The sequence below is a fragment of the Lolium perenne genome, chromosome 7, assembly GCF_019359855.2.
Source record: "Lolium perenne isolate Kyuss_39 chromosome 7, Kyuss_2.0, whole genome shotgun sequence".
NCBI classification, from domain to species: domain Eukaryota; kingdom Viridiplantae; phylum Streptophyta; class Magnoliopsida; order Poales; family Poaceae; genus Lolium; species Lolium perenne.
In genome coordinates, this window is record NC_067250.2 from 8,740,224 (window position 1) to 8,766,522 (window position 26,299).

At 44.3% G+C, this 26,299-nt stretch overlaps 3 protein-coding genes across 3 annotated transcripts; 2 read left to right on the forward strand and 1 right to left on the reverse strand.

Annotated features, from left to right (window-relative positions):
- Positions 1 to 10,543: 10,543 nt before the first annotated feature.
- Positions 10,544 to 17,306, forward strand: LOC127311512 (uncharacterized). Its single transcript, XM_051341944.2, has 16 exons — positions 10,544 to 10,762; positions 10,877 to 10,975; positions 11,464 to 11,555; positions 12,212 to 12,312; positions 12,774 to 12,864; positions 13,179 to 13,237; positions 13,324 to 13,444; positions 13,551 to 13,619; positions 14,137 to 14,189; positions 14,650 to 14,758; positions 14,863 to 15,033; positions 15,118 to 15,276; positions 15,550 to 15,642; positions 15,734 to 15,916; positions 16,067 to 16,248; positions 16,401 to 17,306. The coding sequence occupies exons 1-16, from the start codon at positions 10,630 to 10,632 to the stop codon at positions 16,936 to 16,938; spliced, it is 2,253 nt and encodes a 750-aa protein (XP_051197904.1). The 5' UTR covers positions 10,544 to 10,629; the 3' UTR covers positions 16,939 to 17,306.
- Positions 17,307 to 17,793: 487 nt separating this feature from the next.
- Positions 17,794 to 21,451, forward strand: LOC127311510 (uncharacterized). Its single transcript, XM_051341943.2, has 4 exons — positions 17,794 to 17,884; positions 17,959 to 18,148; positions 19,014 to 19,171; positions 21,079 to 21,451. Exons 2-4 carry the CDS (start codon positions 17,977 to 17,979, stop codon positions 21,184 to 21,186), a joined length of 438 nt encoding a protein of 145 aa, XP_051197903.1. The 5' UTR covers positions 17,794 to 17,884; positions 17,959 to 17,976; the 3' UTR covers positions 21,187 to 21,451.
- Positions 21,452 to 22,282: 831 nt separating this feature from the next.
- LOC127316265 (high-affinity nitrate transporter 2.1-like) lies at positions 22,283 to 23,827 on the reverse strand. Its single transcript, XM_051346668.2, has one exon. It carries the CDS (start codon positions 23,825 to 23,827, stop codon positions 22,283 to 22,285), a length of 1,545 nt encoding a protein of 514 aa, XP_051202628.2.
- Between the last annotated feature and the right edge of the window lie 2,472 nt (positions 23,828 to 26,299).

Here is a 26,299-nt window from a genome sequence, read left to right on the forward strand (position 1 = left end):
TTCAGTGTAAAAGCGGTAGTCACTAAAGCATAATCCACAAAAATATAATGGCATCAATATTTTATCTCATCATTGATCCAACAAAATTTGGATATATCTCTTGGATACTTCATCATCACTATGATACTCCAAGAAACGTAAGTTGTAGAACAATTTCATAACTCTCTTAGATGTTCGCTAAAACTCATAATTCAAATATTTCCACCATGATCCAATCATAGATATTTGATTTCTATTACGATGATTTCCACTTCATACTGAAATTTATTTGAATCCATTCAAATGTTTCAAACTTCTTCCTTATTGAATATATCCACATATATATACTCAATTCATTGTTGAAAGTTTTCATGAAGTAGAAGAATCTCCCGCACACAACTATGCCCAGTGAACCACATACATCATCATGTATTTTTCCACTAAGTTAGTTGTCTGTTCTACTTTTGGCCTATGAACGGTATTTTAATCATTCTCTTTAGAAAAGATTTGCAAGCGCCAAATGATTCAAAAATCAAATGACTCCAAAAATCCATTTGCATGGAGTTCCTTCATGCGTTCCTTTCTAACATGACCTAAATGGCGGTTCCACAAATAAGTGGAATTCAAATCATTTGCCTTATGGCATTTTAGCGTCAGTGTTATGTATGTGTGTTTCACCATTAAGATTTATAATAATTTATCCATCGTATATGGAGTAATGTCATAATTTGAACAACTCATTGTTTTCATTTGACCAGAGCAAAATAATAATTATTAAGTTCTTTATTATAAATTCTAAGGGCTAGATAGAATGCTAACGACGAACATAATAACACTTTATTTTGTTCCGTGCGAACATTCTTATCATATTCCTTGTCGATCACTTAGGCCATTGTATTCTTGTATTGCGTTGTTTTGTATGACACTTCATACCAACCAATATAGTACTAATACCCAAGAATTTCATAGTGTGACTTAACTAGAAATACAACCATAACATGTATATCATTTATATACACCCTGAGCTAGACTTTCTAGTCTTTTCTTTTTCTTTTTGCCAAAATATCTTTTGCGAGTTTCTCTTTTAGCTTTCCTCATTATTCAGAGAAACATATCAACTTCAATAACTTCTCGGTTTGTTGGTCAAATACCAATAACCTTGAGGTTCTTACTTTGAAGTTGATCATCATATGACAAGTGTTCCAGATTTCACTATTAGTAACTTTGTAATATGATGAACAATTTCACTCATAATTTTATCCATCATATCATGACGACTTTCCGAGACCATGTCTCAGACATGCTAGGCTCGTAAAGTTTTAACCTTGGTATTTGCATGTGCAAATCTAGCTTGCACCCGTTGTATGCACTCGTAGAATCTATCACACCCGATCATCACGTGATGCTTCGAAACGACGAGTCTTAATAACGGTGCATATTAAGGATGGTCACTTCATGGATATGCGAATATTGTTAGTGCCCCAATAGTTGGAGGATTGTGGCGCTTTGGCGTCTTCAACCTTCATAAATTCCGATAAAACTTATGTGTTTATTTAGTTTCACAAAATTATATTCTATTATCTTGTAATAAGGTCTTAGATATCACATATATCTCATACCTTGATTATTTCTGAAAACTAAATTTTCAGCTCCTTACTTTTCAAACAAATTTGAACTTCAAGTCTGACGGAGACAAGATAACTTTAGGTACTAATTGAAAACATAGCTCTTTGAATCAACAATGTGAGGTTTACTAAAAGTTTGCAATAGGACTTAATCAATTCTTGATTCTTTAACAATACGGTACCAATCCGTAAAGTTTCTTGTCAGATTTTAACAGTATTTCTATCTCAATAATAAGACTAGCGCATGGTAGAAAACGGATGCCAATACTACAAAATTAATTCAAAATACTACTCAGACTATGTTTATGATAATTAGTTCATGTTTTAATCTAATTACTAATGAACTCCCACTTAATACAACATCCTTCATAGTTGTTAAGTGGTACACGATCCAAATCCACTACACCAAAACCGATCATCACGTGAGATGATGTAGCTTCAATGGTGAACATCAACATGTTGATCATATCATCCATATGACTCGTGTTCAACCTTTCGGTTTCCGTTGTCCCGAGGCTATGTCTGTACATGCTAGGCTCGTCAAGCAAACCCAAGTATTCCGCGTGTGCAACATGGCTTACACCCGTTGTATGTGAATCGTTGAATCTATCACATCCGATCATCACGAGATGCTTTGAAACGACGAACTGTTACAACGGTGCATACGAGGGGAGAACACTTTATTATCTTGATATTAATGTGAGGGATCATCTTATAATGCTACCGTCGCGATCTAAGCAAAATAAGATGCATAAAGGATTAACATCACATGCAGTTCATATGTGATATGATATGGCCCTTTTGTCTTTGCGCCTTTGATCTTCATCTCCAAAGCACGGACATGATCTCCATCATCAACGGGCATGATCTCCATCATTGTCGGCGTAGCGTCAAGGTTCATGGCGCCGTCTTCATGGTTGTTCACCTCATGTAGCAACTATTACAACTACTTTGAAATACTACTCAACATGAAAATTAAAGACAACCATAAGGCTCCTGCCGGTTGCCACAATACAATAATGATCATCTCATACATATTCATCATCATATCATGGCCATATCACATCACCAAACCCTGCAAAAACAAGTTAGAGCATCCCCACTCGTTGGCGCTCCCCACGCCCAAATCCGGCGAAATTTTCGTCCGGATTGGAGGAAGATTTGGCGTGGGGGGCAGTAGTTTCCCAGCCGCGTGCCCAGGCGAAGTCGACGATGCGAATTTAAAAAACGGAAACTTGACAAACTTTGGCTAAATTCGGGTGAATATAGACTAAATTTAATGATATTTAGACTAAAACGGGCGGAGTTCATACATAGAGGCCGAATTCGACTATATTTCGAATTCGGCTAGGTGAATTCAAACGCTAATTTTAAAACACGGCGCTCTACATGCCCAAATGGCGGTAGAACACCGTGTAGTCGCCGTCGCCGTCGTCGTCGGAGCCGTCGTCGTTGGCCTTCGGCTGCGCGGCCTGGCTGCTGCTGCCCTGGCCGGCGTCTCCCCACCCCGGGGATGGCTTGTACCAGTCGTCGTCGGAGGACTCGAGGTCGACGACGGGGACAGCGACGCGGATGGAGGTGTCGCAGACGGCGGTACCGCGCGACATCGTCGTTGGCGGTTGGAGCGGCGCGGGCGGCGAGTTGGCGTGCGGCGGCCAGGTCCGGCAGCCGCCGTCGCTCCGCCTCTGGCGCTGCCGATCGCGCTGGCGATCCGATGCGGCGTCGTCCGCGCGCTTCTCCTCCTCCATGTCGGCAAGCGACCTGGCGATCGCCTCCGCCATCGCGGCCTCCTCCGCGCGCTTCGCCTCCTCCTCGGCGAGCTGGCTTGCGGCGGCGGCCTCTTTCTTCGTCTTCTTCCGGCCGCTCTGCGGCGCGGAAGGCTGTTCTCGGATGACGAGGGCGCCGCTGCTGCGCCCTCTGGTCGCCTGCTCCTTCTTGACGCGCACCGGCGGGGGAAGCCGTTGTTGGCTACGCCGTCGTCGTCGTAGAACGCCATCTTGAGAGTAGAGGGAGAGTGGAGGGAGAGTGAAGCACGGGGTACGCCTCGCGGCGAGCGGACCGGCGTATATAGGCGTGGCTGGCGCGGGGATTAAATGCCGCGTGGATTGCGACGCGTCCGCGGCGAGCTGACCGGCGGCAGCCTTTAGTGCGCGCGGAAGACGATGCGTGCGCGGAAGACGACGACATTAACTCGCCGCGTGGCCGGCGAATGCAGACCGGCGGCAGGCTTTTACAGCGCGCGGAAGACGATGCGATGAGGACGACGATCGGTTTCTCTCGCCGACAAGTTGGGGCCACCAGACGCGGGAAGTTTCCTCGCCGTTTCGCGCGCTTTCGTTTCGTCCGGAGTCCCCGAGCGCTCCCCGGGGGGCCGGGGATGTCGTGGGATCGCCGGATGGATTTAGGCCCAAATCCGGACGAAAACGAGGAACCGGGGGCGCGACTGGGCCGAATTTCGCCGTCCGGATGGAAAAAACGCTCGCCGGGGGCCTGTTCGGGGGGACGAGTGGAGATGCTCTTAGACGTCTCTAATTTGGTTTGCATATTTTACGTGGTTTAGGGTTTTCGTGTAAGATCTAATCTACCTACGAACATGAACCACAACGGTGATACTAGTGTTGTCAATAGAAGAGTAAGTTGAATCTTCACTATAGTAGGAGAGACAGACACCCGCAAAGCCTCTTATGCAATACAAGTTGCATGTCGAACGAGGAACAAGTCTCATGAACGCGGTCATGTAAAGTTAGTCCGAGCCGCTTCATCCCACTATGCCACAAAGATGCAAAGTACTCAAACTAAAGACAACAAGAGTATCAACGCCCACAAAACCATTGTGTTCTACTCGTGCAACCATCTATGCATAGACACGGCTCTGATACCACTGTAGGATAACGTAGCATAGAAAACAAAAAATTTCCTACCGCGAACACGAAATCCAAGCCAAGATGCAATCTAGAAGACGGTAGCAACGAGGGGATGATCAAGACTAACCCTTGAAGAGATTCCAAAGCCTATAAGAGTAGGCTCTTATTGCTGCGGTAGACGATCACTTGCCGCTTGCAAAAGCGCGTAGAAGATCTTGATCACGATCGCTTAGGCGCCACGAACGGGCAGCACCTCCGGACTCGGTCACACGTTCGGTTGTTGATGAAGACGACGTCCACCTCCCCGTTCCAGCGGGCAGCGGAAGTAGTAGCTCCTCTTGAATCCGACAGCACGACGGCGTGGTGTCGGTGGTGGTGGAGAAATCCGGCGGAGCTTCGCTTAAGCGTGCGGGATGTGGTGGAGGAGAGAGACCGCTAGGGTTTGGGGAGAGAGGGGGGTTGGGCGCCGGCCCTCTAAGGGGTGCGGCCAAGGCTGAGGCTTGAAGTGGTCAGCCCCCTCTCTATGCCCCTCATTATATAGGTGGAAGCCCCAAGAGTTATAGTCCAAGTCTTCGAATAAGACCCCAACACTAAAACCTCCCAAAAGTGGGAAACCTACTCAAGGGGGGAGTCCTACTCAAGGTGGGACTCCCACCTTTCCTTGAGGTGGGGCTGGCCGGCCACCAAGGTGGAGTCCACCTTGGACTCCTCCCCTTTAGGGTTTGGCCGGCCATGCTAGTGGAGTCCCTCCGGGACTCCACCTTCCATAGTGCCATTTTTCCGGATTTTTCTAGAACCTTCTAGAACCTGCCATAAATGCACCGGATCATTTCCAAACTTGGAATATGACTTCCTATATATGAATCTTATTCTCCGGACCATTCCGGAACTCCTCGTGATGTCCGGGATCTCATCCGGGACTCCGAACAAATATTCGAACTCCATTCCATATTCAAGTTCTACCATTTCAACATCCAACTTTAAGTGTGTCACCCTACGGTTCGTGAACTATGCGGTCATGGTTGAGTACTCACTCCGACCAATAACCAATAGCGGGATCTGGAGATCCATAATGGCTCCCACATATTCAACGATGACTTTAGTGATCGAATGAACCATTCACATACGATACCAATTCCCTTTGTCACGCGATATTTTACTTGTCCGAGGTTTGATCTTCGGTATCACTCTATACCTTGTTCAACCTCGTCTCCTGACAAGTACTCTTTACTCGTACCGTGGTATGTGGTCTCTTATGAACTTATTCATATGCTTGCAAGACATTAGACGACATTCCACCGAGAGGGCCCAGAGTATATCTATCCGTCATTGGGATGGACAAATCCCACTGTTGATCCATATGCCTCAACTCATACTTTCCGGATACTTAATTCCACCTTTATAACCACTCATTTACGCAGTGGCGTTTGGTGTAATCAAAGTACCTTTCCGGTATAAGTGATTTACATGATCTCATGGTCATAAGGACTAGGTAACTATGTATCGAAAGCTTATAGCAAATAACTTAATGACGAGATCTTTATGCTACGCTTAATTGGGTGTGTCCATTACATCATTCATATAATGATATAACCTTGTTATTAATAACATCCAATGTTCATGATTATGAAACTAATCATCTATTAATCAACAAGCTAGTTAAGAGGCATACTAGGGACTTCTTTGTTGTCTACATATCACACATGTACTAATGTTTCGGTTAATACAATTATAGCATGATATATAAACATTTATCATAAACATAAAGATATAAATAATAATCACTTTATTATTGCCTCTAGGGCATATCTCCTTCAGGAACAACCATGAAAACTACAGATCTGGACCCTAGACTACTCTGGCACCCAACCTAAACCAACTACGGCCAGCTAATCCGGCGGAGTGGCTATCAGCGGCCCGGTCAAGGTGGAGAGACCCTCAAGGCTACTGTAGTAGGGTTAGAGCAGGAGAGGGGGAAAAGGGGGATCCTCCATATTTTTACTTATCTGATTATCTTATATTTTCTATCAATCCAGATCGTACGAAATATGTGTACCACCTTACGGGCGCGGCGTGCCGCCGCGCCAATGCTTTCTAGTTAATTTAAAGAAAACAATAAAAAAAAAGTCTAGAACCTACCGGAACCAAGTGGTAAAATGTGGTAAACTACTCTTAAAATAGATGTAAATGTTGTCAAAATTCCGCAATTAGAGGGGGGAAAGTGATAGAAAAAACATGTAGGCAAGTATGTCTACGGTTTAATTTGCCAAGAATTCTCTCAAGGGGTCAATAGCTACAATAATAAAATCGGGGATATATGAATGCTCTATATTAGACCACAACAATGGGGGAAATATGATATAAGGTTGCCATTGAAGAATACTATCTGACGAGGTATCAACTCGTCAATGCCTACAGATTGTAAACTTAGGGTTTCGTGAAAGTAGAGAGCAAGTAGAACTCGAAGGTCGTCAGAGGTCAGACGAACAAAGGCGTCTAACTAGAAAGAAAAAGTGGCTAGGGTTTAACAATGATCGAATATTTCTTCGACCTCAACTTCGCTCTTATATAGGAGGCGAAGCTGAGACTTTTCGTGATGTAGACAAGTATACAAACATCGAGCCGCGTTGGGCCTTTCCATATATTGCTACAAGTTTCCCTATATTGACTCTACTCTCTCGAACGGCATGTCTTCAGCTTCATGGGCCTCCAAACCTTCGGGCCCGTAGGCCTTCAACTTCTTATATACCTGAAAGCATAACCCAGGGGTATACACATGTTATTCTCATTAGGCATACCCATATCAGTACCCTTCGAGATTTTATTCGAGTCGTAGAATCGGGTAAAATATCCATTATTTATCTCTTTTGCAAATACTCCGAGTCCATGAAGTCGTTATTTTTATTTGACATTTATATTGTACAAGGATATCGGTAAATGAGGCTGGTTCATCCGACGGATCAGGTACCATTTAATTGCTCTTGTGGTAAATCCGCATAAATCTACTTCAAGTTCGAGTCCCCGGACTCGAACCTGGGATACTGGAGTAATTCAGGACGTGCCGCTTTAGTACTTATCGAAAACTGAATTCTAGCTAAGTTATCACCATATCTTCGTGTTATTATATTTTATTGAGTAAAATCTTGACGCTCCTGATGGGAGTACATGACGAGTTTATAAAACTCGAAGATGTCTACCCACTGCCAAAATTCTTCGGGTTCATCTATATTGATTTGTTGTATTGCTCTTTCTATATTGATAAATTTCTTCGGGCGCATGACCATCGCACCCGATGGGAGTAGTCCCCGAAGCTATAGATGAGTGTTTGCACTTGGGTGTAGGCTCAGCTTGCTTGTAATCAACTCCATATTTTCCACTATTTGCATCTTATGGGAAGCATAAACAATGCTCTCGATAAGAGTAGCCCCCCAGCCTATGATCGGGAGCTTGCAGCTGGATATAGGTTCTAAAATTCATGCCGCGCATCCTATACTGTCTCGTCGACTCGAAGATTTTCTTGCCCTGACGTCAGTGCTGATGAAGGTGGTGTGTTGTCGATTCTTTAGATTGTGACTGTCAGTGGACCACTGACCGTCCATCCCCCACGTTGCACTTAGTGGGGTTCTAACGTCCTCCTTCCGAAGTGGTGTTGTTGTTGGGTCAGGTTCTGAATATCGGTCACTTGTACTTGAATTGTATTGATAGTCTCATCAGTAGTGTCAAGCTTTTTGGTGACCTTCTCAATGTCAGCAGCAAGTCCTTCTCCCTGTGCGCGGAATTCACGTCGCGTCTCATTGCGAAGAGCCTCATACTCCCTCCAAGAAACAATATCAGCTCCATCCTTGTTTTTCTGGTCAACAATTTTAGCATCACTAGCAGACATGATTAGTAGGTTAGTGAACTAAAACAAATATATATGGTGATACTCTCACAACTCACTCAAAAACTGATAAGAAAAGGAAATCTTACCGCTCTAAAGTGAATTAGTATTGCTTACCACTTGTAGTGACAACTAGTGCACGTATGTAGCGAAACAGATATCAAGGGTGTAAGAACAATCACACGACAAAGAAGGATATATGTGGGGCTGTAGGTGGGCTACCTATTTGCACCAATAACAAGCTCTAGCGCTGACCGTAGAACAACCAATGATACCCACACAAGGCGATAAATGTGGTAATGCAACTATATGGATGAAAAGGTTGCAATGCACTCGAGAGACGCTAGCAAAGCTCAATAAGACAGACCCAAGATTGCTCAACTACAAGTGCAGGAAAGTAAACTTAGGCCTTCACTTGATTCTAGTAGCACTTCGCTTTTCTTTCTTTTTTCTTTTGATTCTCACACGCACCACAATGCATCTCTTTTTGTTTCTTTCATTTTTTTTATGACTCAACTCCTTGTAACACGGCCAACAGATAATGCAACTCACCAAAACCCTAATGAGCACCCTGTCGAGCGGTAAAACTAGTCTCTTCTGGGGAAGTTCCTAGTCACTTACATCGAAAGGCTGTGGCTATGGTTGGGAACAAGTAATCTGTATGATATGTGTACTCGGAGCAACAAAAACTGAAAACTAGATAATATCGAAACAAAAACCCTAGACAATGTACTAGCAAGAAGACAAAGATACCCAAAAACAACTACGAAAAGCAACTAAAACTCGAAATTAATGCAATTTAAGGCTATGGTAAACCCTAACCCTAACTTTTTATGATTTTTTCTGGATAGGAAACACTCACAACTCAATTATGGGGTGGATTGTGGATGACTTACCGAGAAAACGCTGAAATCTGATAGCAAGATGATAAGGGATTGCTCGATCTTTTCAGTAAGCGACGGTGGATGTGATGAACACAACGGAGATAACACGATGATGAAGTGGATGATAACTTGTATGACGCAACGAGTCTCTCGATTGATCCCTATCGTCAATGCAACAGCTCTCAACTCTGCAAGATATTCGCAACTCCACACACTTATGCACGTAGCCGCCGACCACAAAGCGGTAAGTTGCAACCGTCTAATTCTCAATGAAACAACAAATCACACAAGACTTTCAGTAGCAAAACATCAAATCGATGCGGATTGGTGTAGAGATTCAATAGAGTTGCAAAGCAATAAACTATAAACTAGAGTTTAACTTAAACGTGGTATAAACCTAATTTGAAAACGTTCTGGGCACTTATATAGGGGTTCAGGATAAACAGGAGGCGAGAAAATACATTTAAAACCGATCCAGATTGGGATCTGGTCGAGACTGACTCGAACAAGACCGATCTGAAAGCCGGTCGATCGGACTAGGGACCAGGCAGACCGGTTGGAACCGGGCCTGACATCGGGTAGTGACCTGACTAGGGGTCCAGAGCCCCTGGATGGTGCCGGTAGAGGAGCAATGTAGACAGGAGCAGCTAGAATAGCATTGACCCGCATGATCCTGAACAGCTATGGCGGGAAATGAAATGCTTTTTTCTTTCATCCGGAACAATATAAATTAGACACTCTTGTTTTGCCGTCGGTCTGTCTCAGTCCGTCCAAAGACAAAAGGCCTAGCCAAGGTAGGACTAGGAGTAGTTTAGAGGTAAGGATTTGGCTAAAGCCGGTCTACTTTTCGGATGCTTTGCCTACTGAGAATTACTTACAGCGTCGCTTCCAATCCAAGCTAGGTATCCCCAAGCCAAACGCCGCGAAGAGTCTTGACCTGTGGCTGCTGAATCTTGGTTAAGAAATGGTTATTTTTAGCAGAAGAACTGAAGAAATGGTGTTAACACTGATTGTGAGTAAAACAGGAAGCTAGGCCTCCGTGCCGAAATGGGCCTCCGTTATCCGAATTCGATGGACAAATTGCCGCCCAGGGAAATGTTGTATGGATTTGCGTAAGGCCCGACGCGCCAAACCTACCATGGGCCGACGGCTGGCAGTCCACAGCTGACGTCAAAGCCCAAAGAAAAGATCCATCCAGATCCAACGGCGGAGAAAACCCGAAACCCAAATCCAACGGTCCGCAAATTTCCACGTGCACGCCATCTCCCCTGCTCTATACCCGGCGCGGCAACCACCCGAGCCGCCGTCTTCCTCCTTCCCTCCACAAAGCTTCTAAAACCCTAGCGCTCGCCGCCACACACCCCTCCACCGGCGCCGCCGACGAGCCCAGGCTGAGTATGGCCGCGAAGGGCGTGGGCACGCTCAAGTCCACCTCCATCAACGGGGTCAAGCTCTACTCCGTCACCGGCAAGAACTACGTCGCGCCCTGGGTCCTCGCCAAGAAGAAGCGCTCCCTCCGCAAGGACGCAGGCACGAGCCCGATTCGGCTCCCCCGTTTTTTCTTGTTTCCCTGCGGATGTACTGTAGCTGGTTTACTGGTTTGTTTAATCGGCGCTGTTGCTGTTGCTGTTTGTTTGGCTGTAGAGTACCAGCGGAGGCTGGAGCTGATCCATGACCTCAGGTTCGAGACCGCCACCACCAGGATCAAGGTCACCCCCGACGGCCAGTATGTCATCGCATCAGGTATGCAAGTGTTACTTGTTTCGGTTTGTGTAATATGAAAAAAACGTGCGAACGGAATATAGTTATAATGGAAGGTAGCACATTGGTTCACCGAACACTCAAGGAATGAGTGGCCAGCTCGACATAGATTGTCCTTAGGTATATTTACGAGTCATGCCTCCCAACACCCAATCCACACCTGTAACTGAGCTTTGATCCTTGCGCCACTCGGAAGAGTGCTGCCTACTATAGTCAAGCAACGATGAACGATAAGGTGGAAGAGTTAAACCTGCTCGCTCCTGATAATGCAGTGCAGTGCGATTCTAGCTGTGAATGGCCACCATCTCGTGATAAGCTGTTAAGGAAATGATCCACGGAATGCACCTCTAGAAATTTATACTGCTGGGTTCATGTTCATGCTTTGGTTAGAGTATCAATAGAATCATTTTAGCCAGATTTTTCAGATGCTCCGAGTTAGTGGTATTCTTACATTTATTATCATTTTCCAGGTATTTACCCCCCACAGATGAAAGTCTTTGAGTTGAAGGAACTGTCAATGAAGTTCGAGAGGCACATGATTTCAGAAATTGTGGATTTCGAGGTACTCATATTTGTCTTTTCTATTACTGCAGTCTTTCAATACTTCCATTCTAGAAAATAGAGGTCACAGATCTTTATGTTACTCTATAAGACAGGTCTATTTGGCTGCTTAACCAAACCATTATACTCCATTGGTTACAACACCTTATAATTTGTTGCATAGCTAGATATCAAGTGCTTTACACCTTACTCAAATTACTCCCTCCGTTCCATAATTCTAGTCGCAGATTCGGACGCATCTATGCACAAAATATGTCTAGATACATCCAAATTAGGACAAGAAAATTATGGAACAGAGGGTGTATTATTTATCTGTCTTTAGCTTTTCTCATACAATCTGAGTATGTATATTCCCAATACATTTTACTAGTGGGACATCCTCTAAGGCTCTAAGCAAATGCTTTTCCTCCATTTCACCACTACAAGTGGGTATTGACGTCTGTATAGAGGGTGACTTCTACTGTCCAGAGGGAAAGTATTGAATAACTTGGGGAGATACGTGGGTTGTTGTACTGTCACCAGAGTTGATTTTATTTACTACTTAAATACTTTCCCTACTGTGTTACTGGAGGCTAGCCTCAGTGTCTTTCTTTCTGTCTCTGAATTGACCTGCTTTAATGTTTTCCATGTAACAAGCTAGATTGCATTTTTCTTTAGGTCCTTGGTGATGACTACTCAAAACTCGCATTCTTGTGTGCTGATCGTTCTGTATGCTTGCATGCAAAGTATGGAAGTCACTATAGCGTGAGAATTCCAAGGTTAGATTGTCTTGTTATCTAATGTTTCTGTTTTTCTTAGTGCTTTTGAGATCTATATATATCCTTTTTAGTTACACATGTATTAGTAATCCCTCTTTCAGTTACTAGTCATTTGTAACTTTTGAGTTAAGCTCATCAAGGTTTATCCACCAGTAGTTTTGGAAACTTGTGCTTACATAATATAAATTTTGTATTTTGGTTATTTGTATGTTTATAGCTATTTACGTTTTATTAATTAAGAATTAACGATCAAACCTCCAACTGATTTTTTTTACCTTTTCTATTATAAATAAATTATTCTGTCTTAATTTTAGTACATTGCGTATCTGTTCTCGTGTTGTTTGTTTAATAAAGTTCTGTGTTAGATGCCAGTTATACAATAGCAAATTAGCAACAGTGTTTATGTAATCCTTGCTTGTCCAAATATTATTTTTACATGTTGCTATTGTCCTTAATGACAGAATGGGAAGGGACTTGGCCTACGATTGCTGGTCTTGTGACTTGCTATGTGCTGCTTCATCACCAGATCTATATAGAATCAACTTAGAGCAGGTCAGATATGTGTTCTTAAGTGTTCATTCATGGGTATATTAGTTATTTGGTTACAGGTAGTCTCTCACTGTCTTGCATAGTTTGCGTGACACTGCTAGTATAGAATTACTATTAAATGAAGATGAGCAAATTCTGGGAACGTCGCTATAGCTATGTCACACACTATTAGTTTGGTTAATGGCAGTATCCTTAAATGTACTAATCTTTTTAGTCAGTCTGTGACTAGTGCATAGAGCCACAGTGATGCCTTTTCTTGTAGCTTCCAGACTTTCTAGAATAAACATGCACACATTTTTAAAGTGTAAGTTTTGCAGGGACGATTCCTCGCATCTCTTTCTACCCAATCACCAGCAATAAATGTTGTTACACGGAGGTAGTTCTTTTAATGGGTCTATGTCTTTGGAGTGACATTCTTATTGAGTATTGTTGACCTATCATTGTCTTTGGTGGTACTCCCAGTATGATCCATGGGCTTGTTGCTTGTGGTGGTGAGGACGGTGCAGTTGAGTGCTTTGATATGAGGAGAAAGTCTTCTGTTGGCAGAATTGATACAACTTCTTCTTCTGAAGATATTGATCAGGTATCTTGTGCCTTATCAGCAACTTGCTAGTAATAGTACACTAAATAGTGTAATACTGCAATTTCTTGACATAATTTTTGGGGATTCTTATGCTTGAAAACTGCAGGAGGTCACATCTTTGCAATTCGATGAAAATCAAGGGTACCTTATTGCAGTAGGGAGCAGCATAGGAAAGGTTTGGTTCATCCTCTGCTATGTTTTTGTTTGATTTTCTCTGCTAATTTATAGAACTTTGCAACTTTATACTATTCCCTCCGCCATCACAATGTCAGAACTGACAAGCAGGGATGCCACTGTGTTGCAATGCATAGTAAATCTGACATTATTTCCAGCGGTACAATGATTCATGTAGTTTACTTTGTCTTAAATTTGTGTGCTAAATAAACATATGTAACATTTGTTCAAATTGTAGGCTACTTGGTATGTCTTCTTTTTTATTTCAAAAAACAATGATCTGCCATCGATCATCTTGTTGCTACTTTACAGGCGTGGTTACAACATCTTTGGTTGTTTTTTTCTGGAGTAATGTGATGTTTTGCTGATTTTGTTGTGTACTCATTGGCCGGATGACAGGATCATCCTGTCCAGCGAATTAATAATGCTGATAATCCAACTCCTACAAATTATGACATTCAATTTATTATTTAGCTTGTTTTATTCCTTACACTTCAGCCATGTTTTAATATTTGCAGGTATCGGTATATGATATACGCATGTCTTCTCCTCTGCGAGTCAAGGATCACATGTAAGCTCTGTATCTTTTATTAAGGGAAGATATTTTCTTCTTGTTATTCATGATCGGTTTCAGCCATTTAAGCTACATTCTTTAGATTCCATTAGAAATGTGTGAATTCTATCGAATTTTAGGGTAATAAAACATCCACTCTTACTACATGTGTTTCTGACGAGATTCATGTGGGACTCTTCATTCCAAATGGGACAGATTACTTCTAAAGTTCTAATATCATGTTATCCTGGTGATACATAAGGAGCGACTCCACATGGAGCTAATATAAATACACGTCTATGCCTTTTAAAACTGTTTTCTGCGTTTATCTGAATTTTGCAGCTCCACATAGAGTAAGCTTTAGATAGAGGGAGATCAAGGTTGACTAAATTCTAACTTTAATAAAAATAGCTGATATGTCTTCTGTTAGATATTGTACTTTTCAGTAAGCATGTAACCGTTATTTTTATTTTTACAGGTATGGCAGCCCAATTTTAAATATCAAATGGCACCAGTCACTTAATTCTACTGAACCTAAATTGATAACTGCTGATAAGCATATAGTACGGGTTTGGGATCCTAATACAGTGAGTTCATTTTCGTCCTTCTTTGAGAAGTGTTGACTCATTTTTTCATGGACGCCTTTGACTTATTGGTTAGATGATGACCTGGTATACTATTTCCTTTTTAGGGAAATAACATGACTAGCATCGAACCTGATAATGGTTCTATCAATGATGTTTGCATCTTCCCGAATAGTGGTTTAATGCTATTAGCCCTGGACAACAGCCAGATACCTGCCCACTTTATTCCTGCACTTGGCCCTGCTCCAAAGTGGTGCTCCCATCTTGATAACCTAACTGTGAGTGATTTTTCCCCAATTGGTTTTTTAACTAGTATAGTAAATCCTTACCTTAACATTTCTTTTTGTTGATTCCTCAAACAGGAGGAGATGGAAGAGAAACAAGAAAACACATTATATGACGATTACAAGTTTTTGACTGAAGAAGAGATGGAACGATTGGGTCTCTCTGAGTACAAAAACAGTGATGCTGTCAGAGCACATTTACATGGATATGTCATACGCTACGATCTATATAAGAAGGTAATTTCTTTTCTGTTCATCATTTATGCTGCTGCAATTTATTTGAGTAGTTCAGTAAGGGTTGAGGTCAACTACCCACCTGAATTTTCAACCGGAAGACACTTATATTTTGTACAAATGCTACTTTGTTTTTAATGTAATTTCTATGTATTAGGTATGTGATGGTATAGTTTAACATGAATTTGGTCTTCTTATATCTATCTGTGTGTTGGTTGGGTTGAACAAATGAACACTTCATACATGCTCTTTACTAAGATATGTATTTGTTTTCAGCAACGGGCTAAACTTGATATTATGGATTATGAGACTCTTCAAAAAGAGATGAAGAAAAAGAAACTAGATGCGCAAAGGAAATCTCGTATAACGGTACATTTGCTCATTTGTTCCTTATCTCTATTACATCTACCAATCTGTCTGATTCTTCCCCTAATGAGTGTCTTTTTTTTCTCTCATGCAGCAAGTTGTCAAAATACCAAAGGTTAACCGGCAAATGTTTGACAATATACTTGCAGAGGAAGAGGAATTGGATGCTGATGTGGATAATGTTGATAAATCTAGCACCAGGAAGAAGAAAAGAAGATTAGAATTGACCAAGTCACTATTGACAGATCCGCGTTTCGATGAAATGTTTAAAAATAAGGTACGCATTCCAGTTTCCAACTTTTTTTTGAATTAAATTTCTCTAATCCACACGTTCATTTTCAAAACCATGACAATATCACATGTTCAAATTCTTTTTCAAAACCATGTCTCCTGTCTGACTTTCTAATCTCATTGGTCTTATTGGCAGGCCTACGAAGTCGATGTAACCTCAAGAGAATACCAAGCACTCCATCCTCAAGTGGCTACAGCGGAGCCTCCTCTAATTGAGGAACATTTTGATAGTGTCAGTGAGGACGAAGACGAACAAGATGCTGGTTCTTCTGATGAGTCTGACAGTGACAATGACATTCATAATTCGAAGCGTATAAGGTGAGATCTGTTATTTTGGTTCGGGTGGACTGCATATTTGACGTTAGCATTTCCTGTTTTGCTTGTGCGGACATGCGTGTTATACTCTCATTTGCTGAATATGCTATTCTGGTGACGCTTCAGAAATGTGCTAATTGCTTTCCACCTTTCAGGTTGTACGAAGTCAAGGATGATCGCCATGCTGAAGCGTTCTTGAACAGTGTCTCCCTTGGCGGTGAGGAAGCTCGGCCCCTTGGAGATAGGGTAGCTGCACTGGAAAGGCAACAGAACTCCCGTGCACTTGATAAGGTGAAGTACGGACCTGGTGGCTCACGAGAAATCTCGTTCATCGCTAGAAGCTCAAGAAGGCGCAACGACGAAGAAGATGAACACAGCGAAGAAGAGGCTACAGGTAACAAGAGGAGAAGCGTGCAATCCCTGGGGTTGAAGCAGGGCAAGGCCGAGTTCTATTTGTTTGGTGGAAGCCGTGGCAGAGGTGGCGGCGGAGGTGGTCGCGGCAGAGGAGGCGACCGCGGTAGAAGAGGCGGAGGCGGTCGTGGCAGAGGAGGCGGAGGCAGAGGCGGCGGCAGAGGCGAGTTTGGAGGCGGAGGTGCAAGCGAATTTGGAGGCAGAGGCGGAGGGGGAGGCAGGGGCAGGGGTATGAGCAGGGGCAGGGGTAGGGGCAGGAGCAGAGGAAGGGGAAGGGACTGAGCATCCTCTGGTTTCAAGGTAGAGGACACCACCGTGCTTGCCCATTTACTGCTCTCCCAGGGCTGCTGGAACTTTATGACGACGAATATTTCGCTGGGAGTTCACTCACAGGTGGCTGTAAAATCTTGTACGAGGAAAACACCAGGGCGGTGAGATCTATATCAATCTTGAGGTCAAATTCAACAGACCCCTGATAAACGCTTGTAGTTCCCTGATAATCACTGTAATCTGTATCTCGCTTTACGCGAGAGCTAGCGTAGAAAAGACAATGGCTTCAAATTTTGGTTGTACTACGAATTCCAGCAAGACTCACAAAACCATTATCAGAGGGTGTACATGAAAGCTCATAAAAAGTCTTGCTCCCTGCCCCTGGTCTTAGTTTAACAGGCGCGTATGTAGTTTAAGTAAATTGTTTTGATAATTATTTTAGTTAATAAATTATAAACTATATGTCACAAAAAGTATATCATTGCAAAGCTTTTTTTGCATGTGAATCTAATAATATAGATTTTATAGACATACAATTTATATTTTATTATTCAAATTATTGGTCAAAATTTATCTTAACTGTTAAACTGAGACGGAGGGGAGTATTTGACATGCTGTACTGTGGCATTTATGTTTGTTGGAGCGCAAGAATTTTGTGCTGTCGAAGTTCCATCAACAGCAAACGAAGCCTGTTTTGTAAATATACTGGCGAGATTGGTTGTCCTTCCCAATGGAAACTTTCATGCGAAAATTCTACACGACAGGAGTGTTCATATAAGATACCCTAAAAAAAATAAAGAGGAATGGGCCCAGACTGTTAGGCTCTCATATGGTCATAGAACACACCACATTTCCTCTCCCAAATCCGGCCCAAAACCTTTTCGCATCTAAAACCCTTCTCCCCCGTCCGGCCGTCCCCATCCCCATCCCCTCCCCGGATCGCTCGCCGCCGCCGCCGGTATCTCACTGACCTGCCCTCCCGTCGAATCCGAGACCCCGCCGGTGCCGCCCCCCTGATCCGCTGTGCTGCAGGTCGCCGCCGCCGCCGCGATGCTTTCCGTGTCGAGGGCGCTCGGGAGGCGGCTCTTCTCCTCCGCGGCAGCCGCGTCCGAAGGGGGCGCCGCCGCCTCGACGTCGGTGGTCAGGAAGGCGCAGAACCCCCTCGAGGAGTTCTTCGAGGTCGAGCGGAGCGCCGCAGACGACCAGGCCCGTCCCCACTACGGTATACCCGATCTCTCGCTCGCTCGCTCACCCCCGACTTCCATATATTCTGGCTAGGCTGTGCTTCGCGGATCTTCGATGAGTTGGCGCAAAGTGTTGGTCTTAGTTGTGATGCAGATGGGTCTGAGACCCAACCCGATTTCTGTTGCACGGTAGATGTAGTAGTTTACAGTGCCCCTCCTGATATTCGTTAAGATTAGCCGAAATAACGAGCACTGCATCTTGTTCTGCTCTGCGGAACGTTGTGCCAGTGTGTTGTTCCTTGATCAACTAATGACGCCACACACTCGGCACGCAATTTTGTATCAGGATCTTTAGTCTGGTCTGTGCAAGCCCCCCGTGTGTAGAAACAGTAATATATATATATATACCCTCTATCGAAGCAGGCACTGAATGGATTTTGTATCAGGATCTGTATCTCTAGTCTGTCTAAGCATCTTCTTGTACCAGCAGCCACGATTAGATACTGTCTGTTGAAACTGGTACTGGATGGATGTGTACGTGATCTTGTTCTTCCCGCAATATACACATAAAGACATACTAGAAGTTCATAGTTCGTGAGAAATTTCAGAGCAGCAGCTGAGCTCTGTTTACTTCAGAATTAGTTAATTATAGACTACCGCTTGCTTAAAAGCGATGCCTAGCATTGGAGCATGCCAGCCTTTTGTTTGAGTTTCTTAGGCTGCAGTAAGGAAATATTCAGATGTACATATGCTATGTTTCCATACCATGTTTGGTATTTTGCAGTGGATTTTATCGTAGGCAAGTTGGTGTGTATGTAAGATACCATCTTAGCAAATGAAGTTGCAGACCATCCTTGTTAAGAAAGCTTATCAGTGTTTTTTTTGTTTCATAATGCTTCGTAGGTCGTGGTTGGAAGGCTGCTGAATTACGCCTAAAATCCTGGGACGACCTTCACAAGCTATGGTATGTCCTTCTCAAGGAAAAGAACATGCTTATGTCTCAACGCCAGATGCTGAATTCGGAGAACATGCATTTTCCGAACCCAGAGCGCATTTCCAAGGTATATCTATTGCAACGTCAAACACCATTCTAGAGCATGTAATGTTTACTACATAGTAGCACTATTTTGGTTCTCAGTTTGCGTGACCACTTCCATGTCGCAACAAAATTTGATTTGATCAAACAACTATATCATCTTACTCTGTGTAAGATGTTGGCTCATCCAAATCTGTCGATGGTAAGCTATCCAGTCCATATCAAAATGTTGCATTTCTGAACCCTGACATCTCACTGTGATCTTACATTTACGCAAATTGGTAACAGTTTTAGTAGTGACTGAACTTAGTTGTGTCGTTTTCTTTACTCTAATTATTTTTTTCTGTCCTTGAATATCCTTTATTCTGTCAAACAACCATCTAACCAGATACACTGCAGTGTGCACCTAATGTTTGTGTGCTCAGGCTCTTGTGATAAATTAAATTATAGAAACTATCTGTGATATTTTTTACTACAAATAAATGCTGTTAATCTATCTGCTTCTGTAAATTAAGCGGTATGAACATGCCTGAAACGAATTTTATGAAACTGTGGGTATCCTGTGCAAAGTACCTTAGTTTTTTAAATGCCCAAAACGACAATGTGCTGGCGGGGTTCAACATAGCATAGTTTAGCCACTTAATTTAACATTATTTTTGTGTAGCTTCCATAATTTTATGAAACCTTGGGCATCTTGTGCAAAGTACCTAGTTTCTAAAATGCCCAAAAGGATGATGTGCTGGTGGGGTTCAACATATCACAGTTTAGCCAATTTATTTAATGCTATTTTTGTGTAGCTTCCACAATTTTATGTAACCGTGGGCATTTTGTGCAAAGTAACTTAAGTTTCTTAAATGCCCAAAAAGGATGATGCGCTGGTGGGTTTCAATATAGCATAATCTAGCCACTTTATTTAATGTTATTTTTGTGTTGCTTCCACAATTTTATGGAACTGTGGACATCTTGCACAAAGTACCTTAGTTTTCTTAAATGTCCAAAAGGGTAATGTTCTGGTGCGTTTCAACATAGCAAAATTTGGTGACTTTATTTAACATTATTTTTCTGTAGTTTTATTTTTCGTAATTACCAGTGGATATATAATGGAAAAAAGCGTGAACAGGTAGTCAAAGCAATGTTTTGCTGATCTTTTCAGTTCTTGAGATATGTCCTGCTTTTTTTTTTACCAGGAAACCGTAGGGGAAACCCCTATGGTATAATTTTCAATTAAATGAGGGAATGAATATAGGGGAAATTTACATACTAGGTGAGAGGGAGAAAAGCAAAAAAGAAACTAGCTAGCTAATGTTTTTTTTTGCCAGAAACTAGAAGCTATCAATCCATTCAGACAGTGCTTGCTTATGCCGTGGCTTAACCCGGTGATCAATTAGAGATAGATCTTTCTTAAAAACCATCCTCCAAGCATGCATTGATGGCTGAACTTTCTCAAAGATTTCCAAATCCCCCACAAAGCAGTAGTGGCAACTTCATAAAAACTTGGACCTGAATAATTCTGCTTGGCTTGCTCAAACATATCCAGATAACCTTGACTCAAGTCCCAGACAATGCCAACCTTTCTCGAACACTTAAGGGCAAAATCGTAGTTAAAAAATAGATGATGACATGTTTCTCTTTGAGCTTGATTGCACATAACGCAGTTTAGTCCCGAATGTAATGCCCACTGTCTTCTTTCCATCATATCAGGGGTGTTTAATCTATCAACCAGAAACAGCCAAACGAATACCTTTTGTACTTGTCAAGTATCAAGACGCCATAAGTTTATTTCATGCTTTATAGTTGACATTTCCTTCCACTTTGTTCTTGTCAAGTATCAAGACGCCATAAATTTTCTCACCAATGTGCCAAAGTTTTTGTTCTTAAAGTCTCTGTTCCTCAAGCAGCGCTTGACTCAATCCCACTATTGCTTAATTTCAGGTGAAAAGATCGATGTGCCGAATCAAGCATGTCTTGACGGAGCGGGCCATAGCAGATCCTGATCCAAGGAGGACCGCGGAGATGAAACGGATGATCAATGCCCTCTGATCAACTCATGCACGCTTACAATCATAAACCCGAGCGGCAACTAGCGTCTAGAAAGTATTTGCTTCCATTGTGTTGTATCTCTCCCCAAGATGTATAAGACCAACTACTATCCTTTGGGTACGCATGGCTATTTCGCAAACAGACATTAATGACTTCTGATCGAATAACCGTGATGTTTGGTTGCACGATACAAAGATGCATGACCATAGTGTTGGTTTGAGCCTTTGCAAATCAAGGGCATTATGAATTTAGACTTGGTTTCTTCTGCTGTCGGTTTCGTGAACGTGCTGCGCTGCACCATAAGGGGCTTCTTCACATATTAGTTTAGTGTACTTGGACTTGCACATCGTGTAGCTGGGTCTACCGGGACAGAGATTCAGTGACCGGACTACAGCAAGTCACGTTGTGACCGGACCTCTCATCCGCCCCACATTCTCCATCCAACGGTTCAAATCGAGTGATTCCAAAATTTTATTAAATTTGTCTTTTTTACTGCGCCTAAAATATAAACTATTTTTCGTTGAAACATTTTAGTACTTACAACATGATTCGTTGGCAACATGTACATTTTTAATTTTGAATTTTTTGATGAGTTTGAATTTTCGTTTTTGAAAATCATCAAAAAATTTAAAACTAATAATGTAAATGTTGCCAACGAATCATGTTGTAAGTACGAAAATATTTCAATGAAAAATACTTTGTATTTTATTCGCAGCAAAAAAGACAAATTTAGCAAAATTTTGGAATCATTCGATTTGAACCGTTGGATGGAGAATGTGGGGCGGATGAGAGGTCCGGTCACAACGTGACTTGCTGTAGTCCGGTCACTGAATCTTCGTCCGGTCTACCGAAGGTACGCTGCAGCAGTAGTCAGAAGACAACACAGACACTGTCGCATGAACAAAAACACAAACATTTCTTTTGAAGAAAAAAACATCGAAAAATACAAAAAAGGTGTGCTTTCACAATAAGAAAGCTTTACATTGGAGTACCAGAAACGTATACTCATATAAGCTTTTACTCTCAGATTTTACAGGCAGTGTATATACATACAATGTGTAACTATATATACGCGCTCGTAAGTGAAACACCTGTCTTATGTGTTGCGCCTGCCGCGCTCTGATGTAGCGTTCTCGGCGAACTTTTGCCCGGCGAGGTACAGGTGGTGCCCGTCCTTCTTTTCCTCGTCTGTCCACTCGGACCCGTAGTAGTCTTCCTCGGTGGCGCCGGCGTTGGCTGGCAAGAACATGGAGCCCCACTGTGGGAAGTGCACGAATGCGATAGGGAGGGTGCAGCACATGATCATGATGCCCATGTATTGCAGCCCAGTGCCAGTTGAGTACTGTGAAGACGTGAAGAAGAGCAGTTGCGTGAGCCCCGCGCCAAAATTCCCGCCAGCGCCGGTCAACCCGGAGAGGATGCCGAGAGACCGCCGGGACACGAAGGGGGCAACACCAAAGATAGCACCACACGCAGCCTGAGCACAGACAGAGAAGAGGACCATGGCGGTGATAGAGGCTGGGAGGGCGGAGGCGCGACCGAGCCAGACGCAGAACGCGCCACCGGCAGTTTGGAGGATCCAGATGTTCCATAGGCGGGCTCGCATACCGAAGTACCTGGAACCAAGGTCAGAGAGGTAGCCCCCGAAGGGGCGAGCCACGATGTTGGCCATGCCAAAGGAGGCAGCAATGATGCCGGCGGTGCGGAGGTCTAGGTGGAAATGGTCGAAGTAGTACTCGGCGATCACATTGTCAGTAGTGAGCTCGACCCCCATGCAGTAGCCATAGAGGAGGACAAAAACCCATGTCCGGTAGTTGGTGACAGCTCCCCATAAGACCTTGGAAAACTTGTCCGTCTTTACATTTCCCTCCTTATGGACAACCTTGAGGTTGCCGTCGGGGAGATCTTGCCCAAATATGAGCACAGCCAGACCCATCACGATGTGCATCATCCCAGGCACAAAGTAGGCGATGCGCCATGCAACGAAAGCTGTGGCACCACATTTCTTGATGGCTTGGAAGACGAGAGGCATGATGAGTTGTGTGGCTCCACCACCCATATTACCCCAACCCGCCGCCAACCCGTTGACAGTGCCGATGATCTTGCTGTTGAACATGGTGCTCATCCAGTACTGGCACGACACGAACGTGGCGAGGGAGAAGTCGATGAGGAAGCGAACGGTGATGTACCCCGCCGCGTCGTCGATGAGCGACATGCAGAAAACGGTGGGCGCGGTGAGCATGATGAGGAAGGCGCATCCGTAGCGTGGGCCGAGCAGGTCGCACACGGCTCCCATGGCGAGCCTTGAGAAGATGGAGCCCGAGACGGACGCCACCCCGGCATTCCCGATGTCGGCCTTGACGAGGCCAAGGTTGTCGCGTATGATGGGCACCAAGGGCGCCGCGGCGAAGGTGGAGACGAAGCAGGTGAAGAAGGAGATCCACGAGAGGTGGAAGGTGCGCATATGCGGGTTAGCGACTGAGAAGAGCCAGAAGGTCTTGGCCTTGTTCTCATTGTCCACCTTAAGCACAAACCTGCTCGCCGGCGCCGCGTCTCCACGTCCACCGGCGGCCACCTCCCCATTTCCTTGTGCTCTCGCCACCGCCGCTCCACCTCCACGGGCTGCCTCTATCTCCGCCATATTTCCCTCTCCTTTCTTGAGCTACTTCCGAGAGATCTTTGCTTGCAATGTAATGGGGATGGGGTTTATGCTTTTCAATCTTGTGCATCGGTGAGGTATTTATAAGTTGAGGCATGCGTGCATTTGCAGGCCATCAGGGTGGTGACATTGTGAAATCATGACACTGCAGCTGGGATTAAGCAACTGGTCGACAGGGAGAGAGGAAACGATTCGTTGCCGAATCTCCTCCGCCCCCGGCCCGTGGGATCGACCAAGGATCAGAATATGCACTCTTGTTCCCACATCACAGGATGCGTGCGCAAAATCACATCTCGGCAACTCTGTTTTTAATAAACGGAGAGCTTAGCTTTAGAGATATTTAGAGATACTTTAAGCAACTCTACATACCGTTTGACAGGTATGAGGTGAATTCGTCCTGCTATGGCCATCAATTGACAGAAGGTTAGCTTCTTGATTTAGTAACTCAATCAATGAACTTGCCCCGTGTTGTCCCGGCTAAACGATTGTTTTACAATTCAAGATTATTTTTTTGATTGTTTCATTGCGGTGACCAGTAGAGCATGTGATAGTGGGATCCACAATGTCTTAGAGCATCCCCACTCGTTGGCGCTCCCCACGCCCAAATCCGGCGAAATTTTCGTCCGGATTGGATGAAGATTTGGCGTGGGGAGCGCCGAAGTTCCAGCCGTCCCCCCGGCAGGAAACCCCCAACCTCGACCATTTGACATATTTCAAACAAATTCAACATAAAATTTAACAAGTTCGGCAAACAAGAGGACGAAAATTGCTGAAACAAATTCGGCGATAACAGTACAATGTTTAACAAGTGCTGAAACAAATGAAGCACACAAATTTCACAATTTTTCAAACAAATTAAGACAGACTAGTTGGCGTCGGCGTTGGCGTTGCCTCGGAGCCTCCATATGTGCTCCACCAGATCATCTTGCAGCAGCTGGTGCATTGTAGAGTCTCGAATCTCCTGGCGCATAGCAATGAAGGCGGCCCATGATGGAGGCACCTGGTGATTAGGCTGTGCAAGAGGACCCTCTCTCTCATATGGTGCTTCTTGCTCAGCCAGAGGAACCGGATGCTTTCGCTCATCTTCAATAATCATGTTGTGTAGGCACACACAGCAGTTCATCACCTCCCACATCTGATCTTTGGACCAAGTCATAGCGGGGAACCGGACGACAGCAAATCTCTGCTGTAGGACACCAAATGCTCGCTCGACGTCTTTTCGGCAAGCTTCTTGTTTCTTGACAAACTCGCAAAGTTTGGGGGTGCTAGGGTTGGAGATCGTCTTCACAAATGTTGCCCACTTTGGATAGATACCGTCTGCAAGGTAGTATCCTTTGTTGTAGTGCCGACCATTGATCACATAGTCCACCGGGTGTAAGGGTATTTTACCCTTAACCATTATTTTGGTATCTATGACACCGTGCTAGAGTATTTGGACTAATACATGCCTACAAGATGACTTTCAGGTATTAGCCAAAGAGGTATGATGGTGTTGCAATGGAACAAAAGGCAACGGGAGACCCCCCCAATTCGACGAAAAATCAGCTAGTTTTTACGAGCCAGGCCGGTCACGCATCCGGTTGGACCGGCCCTGGCACCGGGCAGCCCGGTCGCCAACCGGACCCTGAACCGGTGCCATCCGGGCGACATCCGATAAGAAAGCGAAGCCATCCGGCGCGCGTCCGGTCACCAGCCCGGTTTCGGACCGCTGCTCCGGTCCACGGCCGATCGACCAGGCGCTGACCGAGCGGCCGGTCAGCAACCGGAGTTCTGCGCCTTTGACATCGGGCCACATCCGGTAAGCCCGAAGCCTGCCGGTCAAGTCCCGGTCCCAGCTCCGGTTGGAAACCGGCCGGCCCGATCAGTGGCCCCGATCGACCGAGGCTGTGGACCGGCCTGTCCGGCGCAAAATCCGGTTGACCGGGTTTCTCGAAGAATCTGCTGATGTGGCAAGTGACCAACGGCCGTATTTAGAAGAACAATATAAATAGGTCTTCTCCTACCTCTGAACAGTTAGGCACTACACTACAAGCTGTTCTTGAGCTCTCTCTCTCATACTCCATTGCTAGAAACACCAAAAGCCTCAGATCTCCCTCCTCCTCCACCCAAACTCAAATCCCTCAGGGAATCATTAGAGGAGGACCCGATCTACCGTTCTACCAAGCCAAATCTCATTCCCCCTTGTATTCATTGAGAAGCTTGCTTCCTAGGGTTCCTTGGAAACCCTAGGTAGGCAAGAGGAGTCCCAAGCATCCGGGCTGTGGATTTGCTCCGGGCAAGATTGTGAAGGTTTGGAGGCTACCTCAAAGTCTACCACAAGTGAGTGAGCTATTCCTTCGTGGGATAGGCTCCGGAGAATAGGGTGAGCCTTCGTGGCGCGGGGAATCCTTCGTGGGACCTCCACTCCTCCAAACGTGACGTACCTTGTTGCAAAGCAAGGGAACACGGGAATAC

Bases quoted from the DNA above. Each gene is read 5' to 3' on its own strand.
- LOC127311512 (XM_051341944.2), top strand. From the start codon at position 10,630: ATGGCCGCGAAGGGCGTGGGCACGCTCAAGTCCACCTCCATCAACGGG. The intron at 11,556-12,211 runs GTACTCATATTT...ATTTTTCTTTAG, and splicing joins CAGAAATTGTGGATTTCGAG to GTCCTTGGTGATGACTACTC. The intron at 15,643-15,733 runs GTACATTTGCTC...TCTCTCATGCAG, and splicing joins AAAGGAAATCTCGTATAACG to CAAGTTGTCAAAATACCAAA.
- LOC127311510 (XM_051341943.2), top strand. From the start codon at position 17,977: ATGCTTTCCGTGTCGAGGGCGCTCGGGAGGCGGCTCTTCTCCTCCGCG. The intron at 18,149-19,013 runs GTATACCCGATC...AATGCTTCGTAG, and splicing joins CCAGGCCCGTCCCCACTACG to GTCGTGGTTGGAAGGCTGCT. The intron at 19,172-21,078 runs GTATATCTATTG...GCTTAATTTCAG, and splicing joins ACCCAGAGCGCATTTCCAAG to GTGAAAAGATCGATGTGCCG.
- LOC127316265 (XM_051346668.2), bottom strand. From the start codon at position 23,827: ATGGCGGAGATAGAGGCAGCCCGTGGAGGTGGAGCGGCGGTGGCGAGA.